Genomic DNA, 20,746 nt, shown 5'->3' with positions numbered 1-20,746 from the left:
CCTCGCCGCGCGGGGCCGGGTCGCGCATGCGTACTGCCACCGCCCGCCCGCACAAAGAGGCGCGCACGGAAGAGCGCCTGCCCGCCCCGTGCCCGGGGAGCTCCCCGCGGCCCTAGAGCCGGCCCGCCCCGCCACCGAGCACCCCAGCGCCTCTTCCAGCAGGCAGCCCTGGGCGCGCGGCAGTAGGATTCCGCACCCCCACTCCCATCCCGACAAGATCCGCAGCAGGCCTCCAGGAACGCGGTTTGAGGTGCAGAGGGAACCCCCAGGACGTGGCCTGGCTTAGCTCCGGGAAGGGGTTTGCCTCCCCATGCCGGGCCCAAATCGGACAGAAAAATAAGAATCAAGCACCTCCTGCACACTGCTCCGGCAGTACCGCGCCCTCCGGGGCCGCGCTCCGGGCTCAGCACAGGCCTAGAAGAGAGGAGAGGCATTCAGTGCAGAAAAGCTCAGCTCCGCCCTGGTCCCGCGGCCGGCAGCGGCACTGCCACCCTGTCACTGTCATCCTGGCACGCAGTGTAGGAGCAGCTCCCCGGAGACAGCCAGCCCTGAACACCCCACGGCTTCACACACCTGCATTTTGGAGTCCTGCTGCTCACATACTGCCTGGGCGCACAAAGCACACACCACAGCCAACATCCGTGTTCAGCCTGCACGCATGGATGCTCCCAGCCAGTGCTTAAGGGCAAACAAAACAAAACAAAACTTAAGAGATCATACAGTCAGAGACTTGTTTGTGTTGGAAGAGACCTTAAAGCTCATCCAGCTCCAACCCCTTCCACAGGCAGGGACACCTTCCACTCGAGCAGCTTGCTCCCTGTGTCCAACCTGGCCTTGAACACTGCCAGGGATGGGGCAGCCACAGCTTCTCTGGGCACCCTGTGCCAGCGCCTCAGCACCCTCCCAGGGAAGAGCTTCTGCCTAAGAGCTCATCTCAGTCTCCCCTCTGGCAGGTTCAAGCCATTCCCCTTGGCCTGTCCCTACAGGCCCTTGTCCCAAGCCCCTCTCCAGCTTTCCTGCAGCCCCTTTAGGCACTGGAGCTGCTCTAAGGTCTCCCCTTCAGGAGCCTTCTCTTGTCCAGGCTGACCCAGCCCAGCTCTCTCAGCCTGGCTCCAGAGCAGAGCTGCTCCAGCCCTCTCAGCAGCTCTGTGGCCTCCTCCAGACTTGCTCCAGCAGCTCCACATCCCTCTTGTGTTGTTGGCTCCAAAGCTGGTCAGGACTGCAGGAGCGGGGGTCTCACCAGAGTGGAGTCACTTATGGACCCTGCCTGAATGCTGGTCTAGGGAGGAAGGCTCCGTGTATCATCATTCTGCTGCTGCTGCTGCAGCAGATGACCATAGGGCATGGGCACACTCCTCTACTCTCCAGGGCTGGCCAATGATGAGCTACAATAAACCAGGCCCTTGCAGGAATCTATCCACCTCTAGCAGTTGTCCGTGGCCCACCCTCATTTTTAAGCCCACCCTGGGCTTAAAAAGAAGCAAACAACCCCCCCCTCACTCTCCCATACTAGCTTAATTAGGCAATTAGCCTGTTAATGAAGTACCAGAAGTATAAAACCACTTTAAGTAACACAGGTAGCAAAGAATCAAGGTTTTGAGGAGTGTTTCTGTAGAAGCTGGGGGTAAGCAGTGCTTTATAGCCAATTCTTTTGGTATGTAACTTTCATTTCTCTAACATTTCTCACAAACTGATTTAAGTTACCTTTAAGGGAAAAGGTACTTTAGCTTTTAAAGAAAACTTTCTTTCTGACTATACAACTCTCCTTTACAGTAAATTTAAGAGCTTTTTATTGCTTCTTTTAATGTGTTCAGTGTAAAAATGGTTTTGGACTGCAGTGGCTGTTTTCTCCACCCCTGTCCCCTTTAGTGGTGCCTGGAAGGCAACTGCTGAATGAGCTGGTGGTGAGAACCTCCATCCCTCCCAGGTAGAGGAGGAGCAGTGTATGGCAAGGGGCCTGCCTGGAGGACCTATCTAAGAGGGCCTCCCTTGGTGGCCTGTGTGGGCTGTGGGACCCCTTCAGGTCTGGGGGAGAGGGGGGGGGTATCATGTGTGGGACTAAGGGTAAGATGAAAGCTGCTTCTCAGCCTCTCCCATCATTAACTAGAGCCTGGGTTTAGCCCCTCCCACAAAGGGACTTAAGGAATGAGGACAAAGTGCCTTAATTCTGGGGAAAACCTGCCACCTCTTAGTAACACTAACAGGTAGAGAGATTTACTGAGACTCTCTATACCCCATATAAAGCTAAAAGTAGTGGTATATAGGATGAGGCTGAATGAATACAACTCTATGGAAGCTCAATTATGACCTTTAAGCAACAAGCAGGCTGTGGTGCAAATGATTTGCTCTACAAGACAGTGACAGGCCAGATGACCACCTACCTATCCTGGAGCCTGCTCAGCTCCTCAATTTCCAAAGCAAGACTGAGACAGAGTGGTCCTGCTACTCTAAGCGTACAATTTGTTATTGAACAGTAATGAACAGTAACCTCTTTGTTCTGACAGGGACGTGCTGATCTCCATAAACCTGACAGTGGTGGGACTCTGCATCATGCTGTCCACCAAGAAGCATGGTACCAACATCCTGACCATAAAGGAAATCCTAGAAAATGCATTTGTGGCAGTACCTTCCAGCCATACCCATTCTTCTCCTGTCTGCACTTACTACATGGACTCCAGCAGTGCTTCCAAACCAGACGCAAGGAAGCTTCCCACGGACTTGGACAACATAACAAAAGGCAGTTCCCTGTGTGTTGTTAAGCAGTTGGAGTCTCTGAGCAGCTGTGGGAAGCCTGACCTGCACAGCCTGACCCAGGGCATCTCTGACCTCAGCCTCACCTGATTCTGCAAGGCCCCCCCCCCCCTCCCCCCACAGGGAGGCTGCCTTTGACTTGTCCACTTTGCCTGGGGAGCAGCACAGCAGAGCTGGCTGCCTGATGGATGCGCTGCTGCACACCACCTCAACGCCATGCAAGAAAGCAAAGCATTCCAACCCCCTGGGGAGCCTGCTCTCCAAGAGCACGGAGCTCAGCAGTGACCTCTCAATCCCTGGGAAGCTGCCAGAACCCACGTGGGAGATCTCAGCAATGAAAGCCCCCCTGGATATCAGCCTGTCCCTGGATGCGAGTACCAAGGAGCTGAGGTTCCAGGGATGCTCCAGCCTGGACACACCATCCCTGGAGACTTCTCTGGTAATTCCTCTGTCTTGGCCTGGTGCCTTCAGGAGGCCACCTGCATTGACCTGCACATCTGACACCCCCAGTGCTCAGCTGAAGGACCTGGACCCTGTCCCTGTGTTTCTGCACCAGGCTCCATGAGGCTCCCCCGGCTCCTCGCTGCAGTGGTAGCCTGTGGGGTGACTGCCCGTGGACCCGCCCCTCCTCCCCGACCACACTGACCTCTGTATTAACGCAATAAAGGTGTGAGCTTCAGCCCGGGCCGGCTCTCTGCTGCTCCAGGCCTAAGGCTGAGCTCTGCTGAACGCGGGCGCTGGGCCGGCTAGGGCCCTGCTGCCGGCGAGCGCAGCTGTCCCCAGTACCTTCCCCAACCCGTGAGGGGAGCCCGGGCAGACCCCGCGGCCCCTCTGCGCCCGAGCCTGCCGCGGAGCCGCCACGAGGCTCGGCGGCCGCTGAGGGAAGGCAGGCGTCGCGACAAGATGGCCGAGCCCCGGGCGGGCAGCCCCCGGCTGTGCTCCCGCGGCGCGGCCCCACCCGCCGTTACCTGTCAGAGGGGCCCAGGAGGTCTCTGTGACGGACGGGGACCGGAGCCCGGCGCTGACCTCCGCCGTCGGGCCATGGCGGCGCTGCCCACGGGGAGCTCGGGCAGGGAGGCGGCGCGGCTGGGGATCCCTCTTCTGGCCCACGGGGAGAAAAGCATCCTGAGCGCCGGGGACCGGCCGGGCAGCGGCACCGCACCCCCGCGCCGCTCGGCACAGGGGAGGCTGCGGCCTCCCGGGGAGCAGCCGCGGCCGCAGTCCTGCAGCGGGTCTCCCTCCGCTCGGGCTCCGCGCAGGTTCATCCTCGCCCCAGCTGCCGGCCCGGGATCGCTCTGCATCGGCCACAGCCCGGGCTGAGAGGAGGCACCGAGCCCGCCCCGACCGCCCCCCCACACGGTCTCTTGCTCTCCTGTCAGAGCTCCCCGCCTCGCACAGCCTCTGCCCGCCGGGCCTCTTCCTTCTCCTGTGGCTGCTTACAATGGCCACAGACCTGGGGAAATTACTTGTTAAAACCATGGCCCAGGGCCTTTATGGTTTGCTCCGTCTTCTTCTAGGGATAGATTAAGAACAGAATCATCACAGAACCATAGAATGGTTTGGGTTGGAAAGGACCTTAAAGCTCATCCAGTTCCAATCCCCTGCCACGGGCAGGGACACCTTACACTAGAGCAGCTTCCTCAAAGCCCTGTCCAGCCTGGCCTTGAATCACATTTGTCACACTCGCATGACCAAACTAAGCATTTCTGTTTACCGAATGAGTTTAAATACTTCCAGGGGGACAAAGGGGTAACTTTGAAAGAGATGCAAGCTATTTCCTCCACATGCATTTCACACTAGAACTTCTGGTCAAAAAAACATCCATTCAGTGAAAAATCTCTTACTTCAGCTGTTAAGAGGCACTACAGACAAATAGCACATGGAGTTGCTTGCATTCTCTGGCTGCCCAGCTGACTTCTTTCTAAACCACGTTACAACATCAGGAACAGACGACAAATCAAGAGAGAGGGCATAGTATTTATAGCCTGAACTGCTGTCCTAGGTTCAGCTGTAACTTATTTTTCTCCTTCCTAGTAGCTGGTGCAGTGCTGTGTTTTCAACTTCAGTCTGAGAACAATGCTGGTAGCACACTGATGTTTTAGTTGTTGCTCAGCAGCGCTTACCCTGATCAAGGACTTTTCAGTCTCATGCTCTGCCAGTGAGGAGGGGCACAGGAGGCGGGGAAGAAGCAGAGACAGGACACCTGACCCAAAGTAACCAAAGGGGTATTCCATACCACATCATGTCATGTCCAGGATAGAAATAGGGGGAGTCACACAGAAGGCCCAGATCACTGCTTGGGTTTGGCTGAGTACTGATCAATTCTATCGGGCATTACTTATGTTCATTGGTTTCTTTCCCTTTCTAGTTTCATATTCTCTCTCCTTGTTATTTCCCTTATCATTATTATTAGTAGTTTTGTATTACACTCTAGTTATCAGACTGCTCTTATCTCAGCCCCTGGGGTTTACATTCTTTCCATTCTCTTCCCCATCCCTCTGGGAGCAGAGGCAAGGGAGGGAGGGAGGGAGGGAGCGAGCAGCTGCGTGGTGCCGAGTCACCATCTGGGCTTAAACCATGACAACTATAAAAACCACAGGACAGTACAAACCAGATCCATAATGAGCAAGAGCATCACATTGTTTGGTTCAGCTACAGTGTTTGGTGTTGATACTGCAGATGGAAAATGAAGAGTATCATGTGAATCTGTGGCTGCAATATACAAAGTATTCTGCGTGACAAACAACCATGGCTTTAGAGAAAAATAAATGGAAGAAATGAAAAAATATCAAAGATGCTGCTATGAAAAAGGCATGCCTGTAGTGTAAGAAGATACAACCACCTCTGCTAACCTTGTCTGAACACATCTCCACTGGTCAGTGACTTTGCTGGTGCTTTGGGACACCTCTAGAAAAACCTGCACCAAGCTGGCATATGAAGCATGAAGTAGTGTAAAATGTGGGATGAATGATGAACAGATCTCTTGCAAAAAGCAGCTTTGATGTTAAAAAACATGGCAGAAGAAGATAAAGCCCAGGTGTCATAAAGACCACATAGAAGACTTGTGTGGGGGAGGAATTTATGTTTAACAGTTTAACTGTCAGACTGACATCCAAAATGTGGTATAAAAGTGCAATCTTACAAGTCCTTTCAACAAAGACATTCAGTATTAATGATGTTGACCAATCTTTTGTTCTCACTAATCATATGCTTGGCTCTATTTTGGCTGTGCACTGAGCTTCAACATTTCATGGTCAATAAATTGCACTTGACTTTCTGCTCTTGTGCATTACCTAGCTCAGTATCTCTGGCTAGAGATCACATAACTGTAAGCAAAAATATTCCTGAGTTTCTACACAGTACCACATTTTCTTAATAATAATCCTTTGAATCTTAAGTCTTTTTCATCCAAATGCTGTCCCACTTCATTTCAGAACAATGTAGTTCCAGTCTTACGTGAGACAGCGATCTGCAATGATATCATTACTGCTTAATTTCAATTCTTCCCTTCCCTTCTCCTGTAACAAACACACCTCTCCTTGGTTCAGTTTGGCAGAGACAACAGGAGATGCCTCAGGGTGACAGACAGGCATTATTATCAGCAGCTTCTGTATTTATGGCTGTATTTTCTTTTGCACATTTCACCAACCAGAAGAACAATCTTTCCCCCAATTAAAGGTTATGTGTACAAACAGAACCCACAGTAAACTTTACTACAAGAAAATAGACACTAGACCAGGAAGAAGGAGCCAACCCACATTTTCTTTGTATGAGACTTTTTTTTTCCATATATTATAAAATTATAGTTTTAATAAAGAAGTAGAAAAATATGAAATTACTTGGAAAGTGCTTTCAAAGTACAAGTTCTTCCACAAAAGGCATTAATTATCCAAACTACTACACATAAATTATTCCAATATTCAGAGAACTACTGGGATGGTCCCAATCAATACTGAACATGGAGGTTGTAAAAAAAAAAAACCCACAAAAAAAAACCAAAACGAAACAAAAGTATATTTTGACTAAAATGCCTGTCTCAAACTAGGGAAAGTCACATCTCGGTTACCATTCTGGAATCCAGCTTCACTTGTGTCAGTATCATGTTCCTTAGGAAAGGGAAAAGGAGAAAAAAAATCATTAACAATAGAGTAGAAACTGATCTGATTTTTAGCTAAATTAGACTATTTGAGAAACAGGGAATACTTGTTAGTACAAACGGATGATCTGCTGATAAGCTCCAAATTTTGAAGCATCAAACTTACTAAGAACTATTTCTGCACACAGTAACACCTGTGAGTAACACTGCTGGTTTTGCATCCACACTATAGCCCTGTGACCATTCATGAGGGCACACTGCTTTTAGTCCATGCACCACTGATGAACTGTATTTAGCTGAAATTACCAAAACTACACTTGCATGTATTAATCCTCCAATTAAAATAAATGAGAGAATTAATAAACTGAGCACCACACATGCTACACAGATCAACAGTCCACTGGTCTAATTTATTGTACAACAAACATCTTAACACCTCAGTGTACCTCTTGCCTGTGAGAAGCATAGCTGCTACAAAGATGCATCAGCCCAGTGCTGATACAATCAACTATTCACTTGTAATGCTGTTATTGAAAATACCTGGTTCAGTTTCTTAAACTCAACCACTTGTAAAAAGACGTGCTCCAGGATATGCTTGGCATCTTGCTTCTCCTTTGGGAGTTTACTTGTTACTCCTAAGATATCACCACATTTTCGTACATAAAACTCCAGGTCATCATCAGTACCTAAACAAGCATCCCAGAAAACAAGGCACTTTAATATCACACATCTCTGTATTAACTGAGGAAAAGCTTACTACAAAGCTCTGTTTGGTGTTGGCATTCTGGGATGTTAAGTTCTGTAACTAAGGTGAGTGGACTAGCCATGATGTACTCCAGCTAGGAGTACTCCAGCTAGTGGTACTCCAGTACCACTCCAGCTAGTAGTTTCTCATCTTGTTTAGACTTCAGGTGTATTTAGAATAATCTTCACATTTTAATTTCAAAGCATAAAAATTATAATCAGCAAGTGTGCACAGCAATTCACGCATGATATGGGAAACAGCAGGCAGAAACGTAACAAAATGTCATGTAAGAAACAAAGTAAAAAGGTATGGTACATAAAGTCCTATTAGCAATTTCCAAGACCTTCCAATTTCACAGTTCAGAATGATAGTAGTGGATTTTCATAAACGAGGCTCATGGTTTAAAATCAGATACAGCAATTTTTCCCCCAAAATTTGGACTTTCTATAGAAATGTATAAACAATCAGTCTTTCTGCTTACATTTGTTTGTAATCTCTGCAAGACGAGCTTTTTCAGAAGAAAACATTTCATCCAAGTCAAACAGTTCCAGAGGTGGAGGAGGCAATTCTCTGAAAGCAGGTGGAAAAACCTTGAAGAGAGGAATTCACATGGTTTATTGCCATGTATTTTTTCTACACATCTCTAAGACAACAGTTTGGGACTTAGATTGGACTTAAGAAACCTTTTGTAAAGTCAAATGCAACTCCAAAGCCCACAGTACAAAGGGACCCCTCTGTAAAATAAAAATGAATAAAATATAAATATAAATTTATAAATAAAAATATATATAAATAAATATATAAATAAAAATTCCATTTATATCTTGTAAAAATACCTGAATATTCCAAAATTGTCACAAATATGCCAGAGTCATCACCCAGCATCACAACTAGACATGCTACAATGGCAGTTTGTTTCCAGTTTTGCTCCATGAGACGCAGGTGATGGCTGAGGGAGCTGGGGTACTAGGATCACTGTAATACCTCAATCTGGAAACATATGTCACATTTATTCTGGTAAGAGTATTTTCTTTTGCATGCAATCACCGCATATGCCACAAGGCTGGATGAGGCTTTGAGCAACCTGGTCTAATGGAAGGTGCCCCTGCGCCTTGGGAGGGGCTGGAACAGGGTAAGCTTTAAGGTCCTATCCAACCCAAACCATTCTATGATTCCATGAAGGTGGTCTTGTGTTTTTTAATGGCAGCACATGAGGCTAGTTGCACCCCTGCAGCTACAAGGATCTCAGTGATTACCTTCCTCAGTTGCCAAGGTAAGGAAGAACAGAGCCATGACAGCAAAACTCAAAAGGCACTTGCTTTCCCAAGTAAGTCTGACACTGCCATAGCTCATGTTGCTATTGCCAGCCTCAGTCTCTGCTGGTAAAAGTTTGGCCAGCCCTTGCCGTAAAAGACCAACACTCCACTTTTTACCTCCCCAGATGATTTGGATATGGAAGAAGAGTGGGACAGCCTGGCTCCTCCCTTGGCAGCAGCTAGCACAACTTATAGCACCACTACCTTCTGAACTACAATGTTTTTTTTTCTCACAGCAAACGCTGAACCAGCACCTCACAAAACTGGAAGAAGCTGAAGGTTTATATACACAAGACATTCTGCTGTGGTACCAGGTGTTACATTTTCAAGCTCTGTTGATAAAATTAGAAGTGTAAATAAGTGCTCTTCCCTAACTTCCCTAAAATAATCATCCTGCAATGTATTCAACTCCAAAAGGATTACATATTACTACAGCATTTCTCACTCAAATGGGTTTTGGTTTGTCTTTTTTTGGGGGGGACAGACTGTTGTTTTTTATGTTGTTTGGGGGGGGGGGTTGGGGGTTGGTTGGTTCTTTTTTGTGTGTATGTGTGTGGTTTGGTTTTTTGTGGTGTGTTTTTTTTTTTAAGAACTATGTATATGACACATGAAACAAGGGTTCTCCATGGCTGTATTAGCCAGTAGATTACTCACAGCTGGCTGCAGGACAGGTAGTGGAGTCTCAAATTGAGGTTGAATGAGTTGGAGAGGTTCATGTTTCACATTCAGCTGTTCATAAGCTCTGCAGCACAGAAAAAGACCAAGTGTGAGAGAAGAAATTACAACATCTATTTCCACTTGCAGGCTAGAGAGATGCAGTCCCTATAAGATTATGCACAGTCATAGCATAATACCTCAGGAATATCTGATTTTAGAAGGACCCCAGAGAACTTACACATGAGTAATAACTGACTTCTACAGCAAGCAAATTAGTGAAAATTACAAAGAGTAACAATAAGTTGATATGTAAGATGATAAAAAATAAAGGTACTGCACCTCTGTAGTTAAAACAACTTTTAAATAGAGGCATCAGGACAAAGTGATCCCATTGAAAAAGAGCAGACATGGGACTTCAGAAAGACTTTTCAGGAATTCCACTAGGAAAAACTATCTAAAAAATGTTACAGAATCAGGAGATCTCACTATGAACTCACATCTAGTGAAAATACAAAAAATACAGAGTAAGAAGAAAGAGCGTCCGCAACAGAGTGGAATTTAATGGAATCTGTTTTAAGGCTGCTGCTACTTAATGTGTTCATACATGAGCTGGGCAACAAAGGATTTTTGAGGGACAAAGCTGCAGCAGTACAGACCTGGTAAAACAGTAGCAATCTTCCGACACAATTATTGGAAAATGCAATTCAGTAAACGCCAAGTAATTAAAAAATGTAAAAATAACCAGCTCTTGGTTATCACTCCAGAAAGTGCTCAACATGACTGCAGATAATTCTCCTAAAATATCAGTTCACTAAATCAGCAGTAGTCAGAAAAAAAGAATAAGCAATGTCAGAAACTACAGCTAAGACAAGAAGCAAGAGAAAATATCACTGTTACACTTGTACAATCAACCTTCTGGTACATCCATGTTCAGAATGCTGCCTAGAGCTCAGTCCCACCTGCTTTTAAGCACAAACAGAAAATGCATATATGGGATGGAAAAGGGAAGGGAAAGGAACAAGAATGGAAAGGAAATCACAGCTACTGACTTGATAACTGAAGGAAGGGCAGTTGTATCCATCTGATAAAGGGACATATCAAACAGCTTTGTGAAGTCTCTTGGGTTCTCATCTCCTTCCTGCAGACAGACTCTCAGCTGCTCAGACAGTGCGGCTGTATCTGGGAGCATGGTATAGTCTGAAATCTGAAAACACACACACAGATACACACACTTATGGTTTAAAAAGTCCAACCCATTTACATAGTCTCTCTCTGGTTTATCTCTCACCTGAAGTCTCATTTAGAAATAATTATTTCAATTTTCACCAGGTAGGATCCTTTGCAGCACAGCTTATTAGACTAGGAATCTGCACAAATCTCTCAGCTGTAAAGCTACTTGCCACAGGGCCACTGTTAATTCTTTGGAATTAAAAGAAACAGCTCACTAGTCACCTGTGCAAGACTTGTTCTTTTTATGTACACAGAGGATACAATTTTATCCCGTATGATATTTCCAAATAAAAATAGTGTTTGCATATGTCAGTTACAAAACCCCCAACAAAACCAACTAAAATTGCCAACAGGTTGATCCCTATCCATACGCAGAAAATCTGCCTTCACTTCATGCACCTACATCTTGCCTGAGGGCTCAGAGGAAAGACTTCCACAAATGTAGTCTTGTAAAGAATAGCAACCTAAGTGTGAGAGATACAATACCATTACTTTTTATGCCTAAACTGTCTACTCAATCTTTGACCCTGAATAAAGGGTCTGCAACAACAGCCACCATGCAGCTGTGAACCATTTTCTGCTAAATACATAATTTGTGAAACTGGTGCTGCTACATCCTTATGATGGATCTCTTACCTCAGGATCGTCCTTATTCATCTGGTTCAAATGGATATCTGATGTCGTGAGCCATTGGAAAAGCACATCCTGGAGAAGGGCAAAATTTAAATTAATTTCAGGAGGGTCCAAGTAATCTTATATTATGCTTAAACATTCACATTAAATCCATTCCATAACATACTATGAAAAAGAAGGAAAAAAAGGGTACTATATCAAAGAATATCTATGGAGAAAATAAGAACTTTATTTGTATTTACATAAGGAAGCAACGATTCATGGCAATGAGCACACTCTGTACAAGGTGCATACTTTCCTCAGCAGGAAACTCCCCTTCTTACACAGCAGGTGACATATGCCGCTTTGGAAAGCGCATTACAACCTTCAGGTATCAGGAGCCATATATGTAAAGGTTTATCATTAATCAGTGGCCATAAGGAAGTGCTAAAGAAGCTAAGAAAAAGCAGTAAACAAAAAACTCCAACACACTACTTCAATATTAATAACTAAAGAGGTGAACAGAAGTAGGAAAAACTTTTCAAAGTCCTGTAAGGTAAATAAGAAGCTCCATCTTTAAAAACCTCTTCCTGTTAGTTGCGCTGTGACAACCTCCTCAGGAGGTTCGTACTGGGTTAGAATCTCCATACTGAATCCATTTCAAAGCTGTCTTGCTCTAACATGAAGCTTGTGAGTGAGCCTGTTTTGTTTTGTTTGTTTGGTTTTTTTTTTTGGGGGGGTGTTTTTTTTTTTACTTTTTTTTAAGAAAACCTTAAGGAAAAAAAAGAACCAAACTCCCAAACCCAGACCAACCAAAACAACAAAAAACCATAATCTTACCATAATCTTCCCATTTTCTTCTTTATCTAAATATTGATCACTGAACATGTGGGAAGAGCCCAGCGCTGCCATCTTTCCACCCTGATTCTATCAACAAAGAATACAATATAGCAAAAAAATCTTCCAGATCTTCCAAATCAGTTTTGGGAAAATTGTTAATGCTGCCTAATTAGAAAGTGATTTAAAGAAACCAAGAAATAGGAAAACTTGGAATAAGTAGTGGCGAAAGCAGTTTCAAACTCGGCAAGCTCACAGGAGCACGACACAGCAGCATTCTAAGTGTTTATGCTATTAAGGTTCACAAATTTATTAAAAATACTGATCTGCATTATGTAAGAGTAGACGGACAACTGACCGAGCCTTAAGAAGATACTCATGAGACATCTTTGGAATTCTTCTCTAAGATTACTCTTAATCCTTCCAGGAAGACATACACAAGAAACCGTAAGTTTTCAAGAGGTCAAGGAACCCTGCAATGCTCCTGCACCGACTATGAAACTCATCCCATGATATAACCATACATACTGCTGTAACAAATTTGAAGATACCTGAAACAAAGCTCCAGTTTGTTCAAAAAATGTTTCATGTTTTGTACTCCTTGTTTTGCAAGGTTTTAACCCAAGTTCCACATGCCTTATCCACGATAGCACTTTCAGTTGCTATTCTTTACTGGATCTCTTTTTCATTTTGAGATCTTGTTTTCCTTCTACCAAGTTTCTCTGCTCTGCCTGAGAACTTCTGTCTCTGCCTTCATCTTCCACCCTTGTGCCTAAAATTTCCTTGAGGCAGAAAGGAAAAATTATGCCACCTATTTGACATTCATGTCACAGTACTAGATCAAAGGAAGAACACTTCAGTAATCAACTCATGAACTACACATTATATAGATTTCACTTGCAGCATAATGTAGTTGTTATAATTCTTATAAGAGAGCATGCCCCTCCATACCCACTAGGTGAAGCACATGAGGCCCCACATAAACAGGCAGTCTTGAAATAAGAATGTCAACCAGCAAGGCTATAATCCCAGTAGAGTTCTCATACAGAATCATGGAATGGTTTGGGTTGGAATGGACCTTAAATATTATTCAGTTCCAATCCCCTGCCATGGGCAGCAGCACCTTCCACTGGACCAGGCTGCCCAAAGCCCCATTCAACCTGGCTTTGAACCCATCCAATCTGGCCAAATCCCATCCAACCTGGCCTTGAGTTAAGGCCTTTGCAGAACTTAGATGACTTATCTTGCAAAAAGACAATTTCATCATTAATGCACATAATCTCAGATTATCATGGGTTCAAAACTAGACATGAGTCTGGGGAGTCCATTGGATCTATGTGCAAATACTGTGTGCATGAAGGGATTTTATTATATCTTACTCTGACAGCTGCAGACAAAATGCAAACAGTAAGTGTACTCATACATTCACTTCATGCTGCTGTATTGTGTTTATGGACTTTATTCAGCCACAACATGGGGGGGGATGAACTTGGGCATCCTTAGATGCCCAACTAACAGAGATATCAAAAACACATAGTAGGTTAGAAACTCATCTACATAGCAAAAAATGTGTTCATGTGTTTACCTTTGTCAACAATATTAATCCTTTGTTTGCACTTATTAACTACTACTAGATTTATGGTTGGGTTTATAAGTTAACAGGGCTGGATGGGTTACACTACATACAACATCTACTGGTCCCAAGGTGACAGATCTCTTCCTTAACACAATATGATGTATTGATGAAGCTAATTATAATCTTACTTAATAAATGACCATTAAAGGAGGGGGGGGGAAACAACAAATTTCAAAGAAGAACTAAAAATATCCATCTATCAACCAAAGAACATAATCTTTGCTGACTACCAAATTATCCTCTGAATCCCATGCAAAGAGTTTACCATAAAAGAAGACAGGCTCATCAGGAGTTTGCAGATACATCAAAACCAGAATCATAGACTCAGATGGATTGGAAAAGACCTTTAAGATCGTCAAGTCCAATTGTTCTTCAGCACTGCCAAGGCCACCACTAACCCGTATCACTGAGGGCCTCATCTACATGGTTAGTGAACACTTCCAGGGACAGTGACTCCAGCCCTGCCCTGGGCAGCCTGTTCCAATGCCTGAGCACCCTTCTGGGGAAGGAATTGTTCCTCATCTCCATCTAAACCTCCCCTGGCACAGCTTGAGGCCATTTCTTCTTGTCCTGTCACTTGTTTCTTGGGAGCAGAGACCAGCCCCCTCCTGGCTCCATCCTCCTGCCAGGCAGCTGTAGAGAGCAATAAGGTCCCCCCCGGAGCCTTCTCTTCTCCAGACTAAACTCCCCCAAGTCCCCATCACACTTGTGCTCCAGACCCTTCACCAGCTCCATTGCTCTTCTCTGGCCCTGCTCCAGCACGTCAATGTCTGTCTTGTAGTGATGGGCTCAGAGCTGAACACAGGATTCCGCATGTGGCCTCACCAGTGCCCAGTACAGGGGGACAATCACTGCCCTGGTCCTGCTGGCCACACTTAACGCTGATACAGGCCAGGATACTGTTGGCCTTCCTGGCTACCTGGTCACACTGCAGGCTCATGTTCAGCCAGCAAGAACTCAGTCTGTAAGTACTCCCAGAAGACACACTAACAATTTCTGTGGGGGGTAGGAGAATGCATGCTTTGTTACATGCAGAATCATACCTCATGCTGATAGAAAGCAAGAATAGGCCTGTTGAGCGGGAAGCAGACAGATCCTGTTGACAGAATAGCCACTGCTGGCTTCATCACATTCAGTGTGGCACCAAATGGATACACAAAAGTGAGAGCTCTGCAGAAAATACAGGAACTCTGTAAGTATCTGGTATGGATATGTACCTGTATGGATCAGGTAGGCATAAAACTCAGTGTGTCTGCCTGAAGTACACACCGATTTGTCTTCAGTAAGGAAAAAGGAACACTTGATTTCTGCTAGCACATTCTTGTACCTAAGGGATATTTAACTCACAGATGAATATATATTCTGGAACAAAATTAAAAAAAAAAACAAACAACCCACAACAAAACAAAACAAAAAAACCAAAACCCCAAAACCAGCCCCAAATGGTTTTACATTTACATTTTTCCTTGTAGTCAACCACATGGTCATTTATTAGTTCTAGGAAATAACTAGCAACACAGAATACAAACATTTATAGTTACAGAAAAGCTGTATTCTTCTCAATGCCTCTTCTCTCCTCTGTAGCACAAAGGGATGGAAAAGTAGAAAACTGCAAGAAATGTTTATCTTACCCTGGCTTAAGCCTCTTCAAAAACATGTAGGTCTGCTCATGCCTGTAGCCAGACCACCCCCTATTGAGAGGTTACTCTTATTTACATTGTTTAATCAAATTCAATTCCACAGAATAGGGACAAAAAGATCCAGTTGAGAGAGTAATAATTCCCTTCAAAATCTATCAACTCCTGTTCCTTTGCTGGTTATCAAGCGCTACTAAACAGATCTTCCTTTCCAGATAAACCCTTGAGGAACAAGAAGCTGAGAGAGAAATATACTGGAAAACCTCAACACAAGTACAGTATACTCCTGCTAGGTTACAAACTGGGTAATTCTGAGTTATTCACAGTATTTTCACATCAGCTTTCTCAAGGGAAAACACTTACTGTGAGTCACGTCTGCTCCCATCTTCATCTGTTGTCTCAAGCACTGTTTTTCTTGCAGATTCACTGATTCCCCTACAAGATGTTGAAGAGCAAAACTTATTGAAAACAATACGGACTGTAAGAGTTTAAAGATTTATATACCCCAAATATTTACCTATTCAAAACTCCATCAGAGATTAGTGCTTCTTTTGGGTGGTAGTACTTGTAATATACATTTCGTACTACAGCATCTTGAAGAAAGAAAAAAATTAAGAAATTTACACCTTAGCTGATCAGTGTACTAGATACACCAATGAAACATGAGTTTGGCTCTTGGATTTCCTGAGTGTTTGCTTCTAACACCAGAAAGTTGACGCATGGCTCTCAAAAGGACGCAAATCAGCCTTCACTACTGTTTCCTTTTGAACATCCAGATTTAGAACAAGAATGTATCTGCAAGTTCAAATAAAAATGTGAAAAATAAGCACATCTCCTGCGTCTTCTGCAAAGCAGAAGAGGCAAAAGGATTCAGTAAAGAGTATGTATCAAGTTTTACAAGCAGCAGGGTGCTGGAACTAGATGATCTTGAAGGTCCCTTCTAATCCAAACCACTCTATGATTCTAAGTTAATTCTTTTTTTATACATCTTCCAAAAGCATGATGAATCAAACACTGTTGATGCAAAAAAAGGCTTACTCTAGAAATGCCACCAAAGACCCTGAAAATACTTTATGTACACTGAGATATAGTTGCTTTGTTTGGGTATTTTTCCATATTGGCAGTGGAAAAACTAATGAGTGGCATTCTATTGGTCTCCTAAAGAAAAGAGCCACTGTTTTTTCAGTGTGAGTGATTCAATCCAATAAAACAGATGGAAAAATATTTGAAATGAGAGGCTTTTTATCCAAGAAATGTCACTATAATTAATTTTTGTTAGTAAATACCATTAAATCTAAACTAGAGCAAAGGAAGGGAGATTGGCTATGTTATTAAGGCATTCTGCCCATGGAAAGCCCTTAGTGTGCTCCAGTATTACACTGCCAGGTATATCTAGATTTCAAGAAAAAGAATCTTTTAGACCAACAGGTACTCTGTGAGAGGGATCTGCCTGGCTTTCATCTACAAAGGCTGAACCTGCTCTTTAGATTTTGCTGAGGACAGATGAGCAAGAGCTATCAGTGAGCCCCATTACCATTATTGAAAACAATCCCATACTCTTCTAGCAGAAAGTTAATATTTGTGCCATATCGGGACTCGCCACCTTCTCTCAGCATCACCAGGATGGCTCCACCATCCTCCAGGAATTTCTTCAGAACAGAAAACTGGAAAACAGCAAAGAACAAACGTGAAAAGCTACACAAAAGACTGCAGGAAGTTACAAGGAGAGGAGGGAAGGTGAATGATTCTGATGGCTTGCATTTCACTTATCCTGTGAGAAATTCATATTTCAGTTGGTGTAAATTCATTTAAAGCAGTACAGTGCAAATTCTTCTGGGTTGTTCTTTCTATTTTGCATTAAGCAAATCTTAAAACATACTTAATTTGCAAACAACTACTGACTTCTTACCTCAGCAGCACTGAACTTTAATCTTGGGCCTGCTGTAATCCACAATTTTACCCCAAACAGTTTCTCAGATGTGATCTCATCTTTTAAGCTGTGAATAAAGACATGCATTATTCTTGGATCTATTCCTGGACTGCATCTTTTCTGTCTTTATATAGTTGTTTTTTTTTTAAAGGACTGCCAAACACAAAGCAAATAATTTCAGTCACTTTGCACCTTTTTTTTAAAGTTGACAAGCAAAACCAATCCTTACAAATTTCAACCCACTAAAAGGTAAAGCTTCTCTAACAAGGTACAGTGGCAGATCCAGTACTGGCATAAACTGCCACATCTGCTATTAAACCTGCCACCTAATGAGCTTCCTCTTATTTTTTTTTTTTGCTCTGGACACATTTTGTAGTGGACAGATAGGCAATATCATACGTACAAGGGCTGCTATGTTTTTATCTCAAAACCCTAAATCAAGACAGGCTCAAAACTTGTATCAGAAGTTGCACCCATCTCTTCCACAGATCATAGAATCCCAGCCTGGTTTGTGCTGGAAGGGATCTTAAAGCTTGTCCAGTTCCAACCCCTGCCATGGGCAGGGACCCCTTCCACTCGAGCAGCTTGCTCCAAGCCCCTGTGTCCAACCTGCCCTTGAACACTGCCAGGGATGGGGCAGCCACAGCTTCTCTGGGCACCCTGTGCCAGCGCCTCAGCACCCTCCCAGGGAAGAGCTTCTGCCTAAGAGCTCATCTCAGTCTCCCCTCTGGCAGGTTCAAGCCATTCCCCTTGGCCTGTCCCTGCAGGCCCTTGTCCCAAGCCCCTCTCCAGCTTTCCTGCAGCCCTTTTAGGCACTGGAGCTGCTCTCAGGTCTCCCCTTCAGGAGCCTTCTCTTGTCCAGGCTGACCCAGCCCAGCTCTCTCAGCCTGGCTCCAGAGCAGAGCTGCTCCAGCCCTCTCAGCATCTCCATGGCCTCCTCTGGACTCACTCCAGCAGCTCCACATCCCTCTTGCGCTGCTGCCCCAGAGCTGGATCAGGGCTGCAGGGGGGGATTTCCCAAGAGAATAGCGGGGAAGAATCCCCTCCCAGAGCTGCTGCTCACACTCTGGGGGTGCAGCCCAGAAGAGGGGGGCTTCTAGGCTCAAGCGCACAGTGAAGCCAGGTCATGGGGAGCTTGTTATTGACCAACACCCCCAAGTCCTTCTCCTCAGTGCGGCTCCATTCAGTGCTCCGCAGCGTTTGTCTGTGCTTGGGACTGACCCAACTCGGGGGCAGGACCAGATACGATAGCTGGAAGCTCCAAACTCATCTATGCACAAGCGAATTGCTGCTAATGCCAGAGAGCGCAATCACTGCAAAACCCGATCTTTGCTTATGACGCAACCCGAAACTATTCGGGCACCCAAAAACCATCACATACATCTTGGGATCTCTGCCGTTAAACTAGGCCGGTGGGGTGAGGCGCCCAACCCCTTGCCTCAGGTGCAGCCCATCAGCTGAGCTGGTCACGACACTGCCCCTCACCTCTGAACCTTCCAGTTACCGCGAAGCCTTTTCCGTAGGGATTTGTAGCCGCTGGCGAGAGTGAAAGCCTCCCCTTTGGACGCATTGAAGACGATGGCGTTCCGGAGGCCCCCCTCCATGTGGTGACCCGGGGCTACCACAGGGTGCACCGAAGGACGGCAGCTCCGGCCACGTGAAGGGAAGGGAATGGAAAGGAAGTGAAGGGAACCCAACCCGAGCCCCCGAGCCCGCGCTCCAGACGCGGGCAGCGCGCACCCGCCACCCCCAACCGCCGCGCTCCACCCGGCAACGCGGGACAGCGGAGGCGCATGCGCCGAGTGCATCACCCCGAACGCGGGAGCGCTGCGTCGGATTGCTCCATTCCCCGGCGGGGGGGGGGGGTGTCGGGGCGGTACCACTGCGGCAGGCTGGGAGGGAAGCGGGCCTCCACGCGCCGCCCCGCGGGGCCGGGCACTTGCCCCAGGTGCCCCCCGCCTCTAGGTACCGTGAGGCTGATCCCGGCTCCGGGAAGGGCGGAGCGCTGGCCGCTGAGCGCTTGGGGTCAGCTCCCGAGCAGCCGGCCCCTAACCCCTCAAGCAGCTGCGCCCTGGGCCACAGTACCAGCCAGGCCCCGTGCTGAGAGCCTGAAATGGGGATGCTTCAGACATTTAAGCTGAACAAGGCCCCGTGACTCCGCGTGCAGGCACGGGTCAGGCTACAGCCGCGCTACAGCACAGCGGGGATCCCACCGCTGCCCTCAGCCCTTCCTTACACGCGGGCAGTGGAAGGACAGGCGTGTGTGCGCTTTAATACAAAGCACAGCGTGGTGCAGGTGCCTGCAGAAGGTACAAGGTAACTGGTAAAACAAACGATTGCTGCAGCACAAGCTTAACAGCATGAGCATCGCACAGCTTGTAGGAAACCCTGTGCTTGGGCTCATGGTGCCATGAGCAGCTTACAGCTGATGGAGCTCATGAGCTCCTCCAACCCACAGCAACAGAACAACTTAAAAAGTCAAAAGTGACATTGAGTGAGTACACCAGCATTTAAATTAAGGAAAAATAAATAACGTGTTTGTTCTGCATCAGTGGCATGTTCAGATGGGCACCAGAGTGTGCAGGGTCTCATCAACATGCGCTGTCCTCTGCTCCACCATGCTTCAGGTCATGCTTGTTGCAGTAGTGGTTGTGTGCCTCAGGCCTGTCTGCTGTGAAAGAAGTCCCCATCCCAAGCCACGTTTGGCCACAAGGTTATTTCTGTTTTTTTTCTAAGCAGCTCCGCCCTTTCCTCATCTGGGCTTTTTCTCCCACCAACTGGCTTCTACTTAACAGCCTCATGGTTGCTTCTGCACAGTCCACTTAAAGGAAAGAAGCCAGAGCTCTTGGTAGCGTGAAGAGTTTTCCTCAACTGCTGGGGAGGAGAGGGGGAACCCCTCTGACACAGGTTAGTGCCACACAAAAGATTAAAAAAAAGTTGAGTGGCCAGTTTCAGGCACACGGCTGTTACGTGAGTGATGGCACATACCCCTACCAGAAATACAACCACAGAATGAATACAGTTCTGCCAACTAGCACAAGACAGTCTAGGGGGAAATTATACTAACCAGTGTCTCTCTTTCCCTACCAGGGAGGAAACATTCAGAGAGAAATTCAAACAGCAAAAGTTAAGAGTTAACAGTTCCATCCCAGCCAGTTAGTGTGTTAGTCCCAATTTCCTTAACCATGAGCAAAAGGACAGTACCAAAACCAAGAAAAGCCACACCCACACCCCCCCCAACCCACAAACAAAACCAACACCCCCCAAACATAAAACCCATTCAGTTAAAAAAAAAAAAA

At 45.9% G+C, this 20,746-nt stretch overlaps 1 protein-coding gene across 3 annotated transcripts; it reads right to left on the bottom strand.

Annotated features, from left to right (window-relative positions):
* Positions 1 to 5,813: 5,813 nt before the first annotated feature.
* On the bottom strand, positions 5,814 to 19,113 carry IFT52 (intraflagellar transport 52). Of its 3 annotated transcripts, XM_062610110.1 has the most exons (13): positions 18,933 to 19,113; positions 17,427 to 17,514; positions 17,052 to 17,181; positions 16,035 to 16,110; positions 15,881 to 15,952; positions 14,924 to 15,050; positions 12,248 to 12,334; positions 11,432 to 11,500; positions 10,615 to 10,769; positions 9,563 to 9,650; positions 8,074 to 8,182; positions 7,388 to 7,533; positions 5,814 to 6,857 (listed from the first exon to the last, which is right to left on the bottom strand). In XM_062610110.1, exons 1-13 carry the CDS (start codon positions 19,049 to 19,051, stop codon positions 6,774 to 6,776), a joined length of 1,350 nt encoding a protein of 449 aa, XP_062466094.1. In that variant the 5' UTR covers positions 19,052 to 19,113; the 3' UTR covers positions 5,814 to 6,773. The 3 variants fall into 3 exon arrangements, with proteins under 3 accessions (XP_062466094.1, XP_062466097.1, XP_062466095.1); XM_062610113.1 differs by lacking the exon at positions 17,427 to 17,514 and having other exon boundaries at positions 18,933 to 19,066; XM_062610111.1 differs by lacking the exon at positions 7,388 to 7,533 and having other exon boundaries at positions 6,771 to 6,857.
* Positions 19,114 to 20,746: the final 1,633 nt, after the last annotated feature.

Source organism: Pezoporus occidentalis, unplaced genomic scaffold (assembly GCF_034315485.1).
Source record: "Pezoporus occidentalis ecotype Australia unplaced genomic scaffold, CSIRO_AGI_Poc_V1 ctg144, whole genome shotgun sequence".
Classification (NCBI taxonomy): domain Eukaryota; kingdom Metazoa; phylum Chordata; class Aves; order Psittaciformes; family Psittacidae; genus Pezoporus; species Pezoporus occidentalis.
This window is presented reverse-complemented; position numbering and strand designations above follow the sequence as displayed.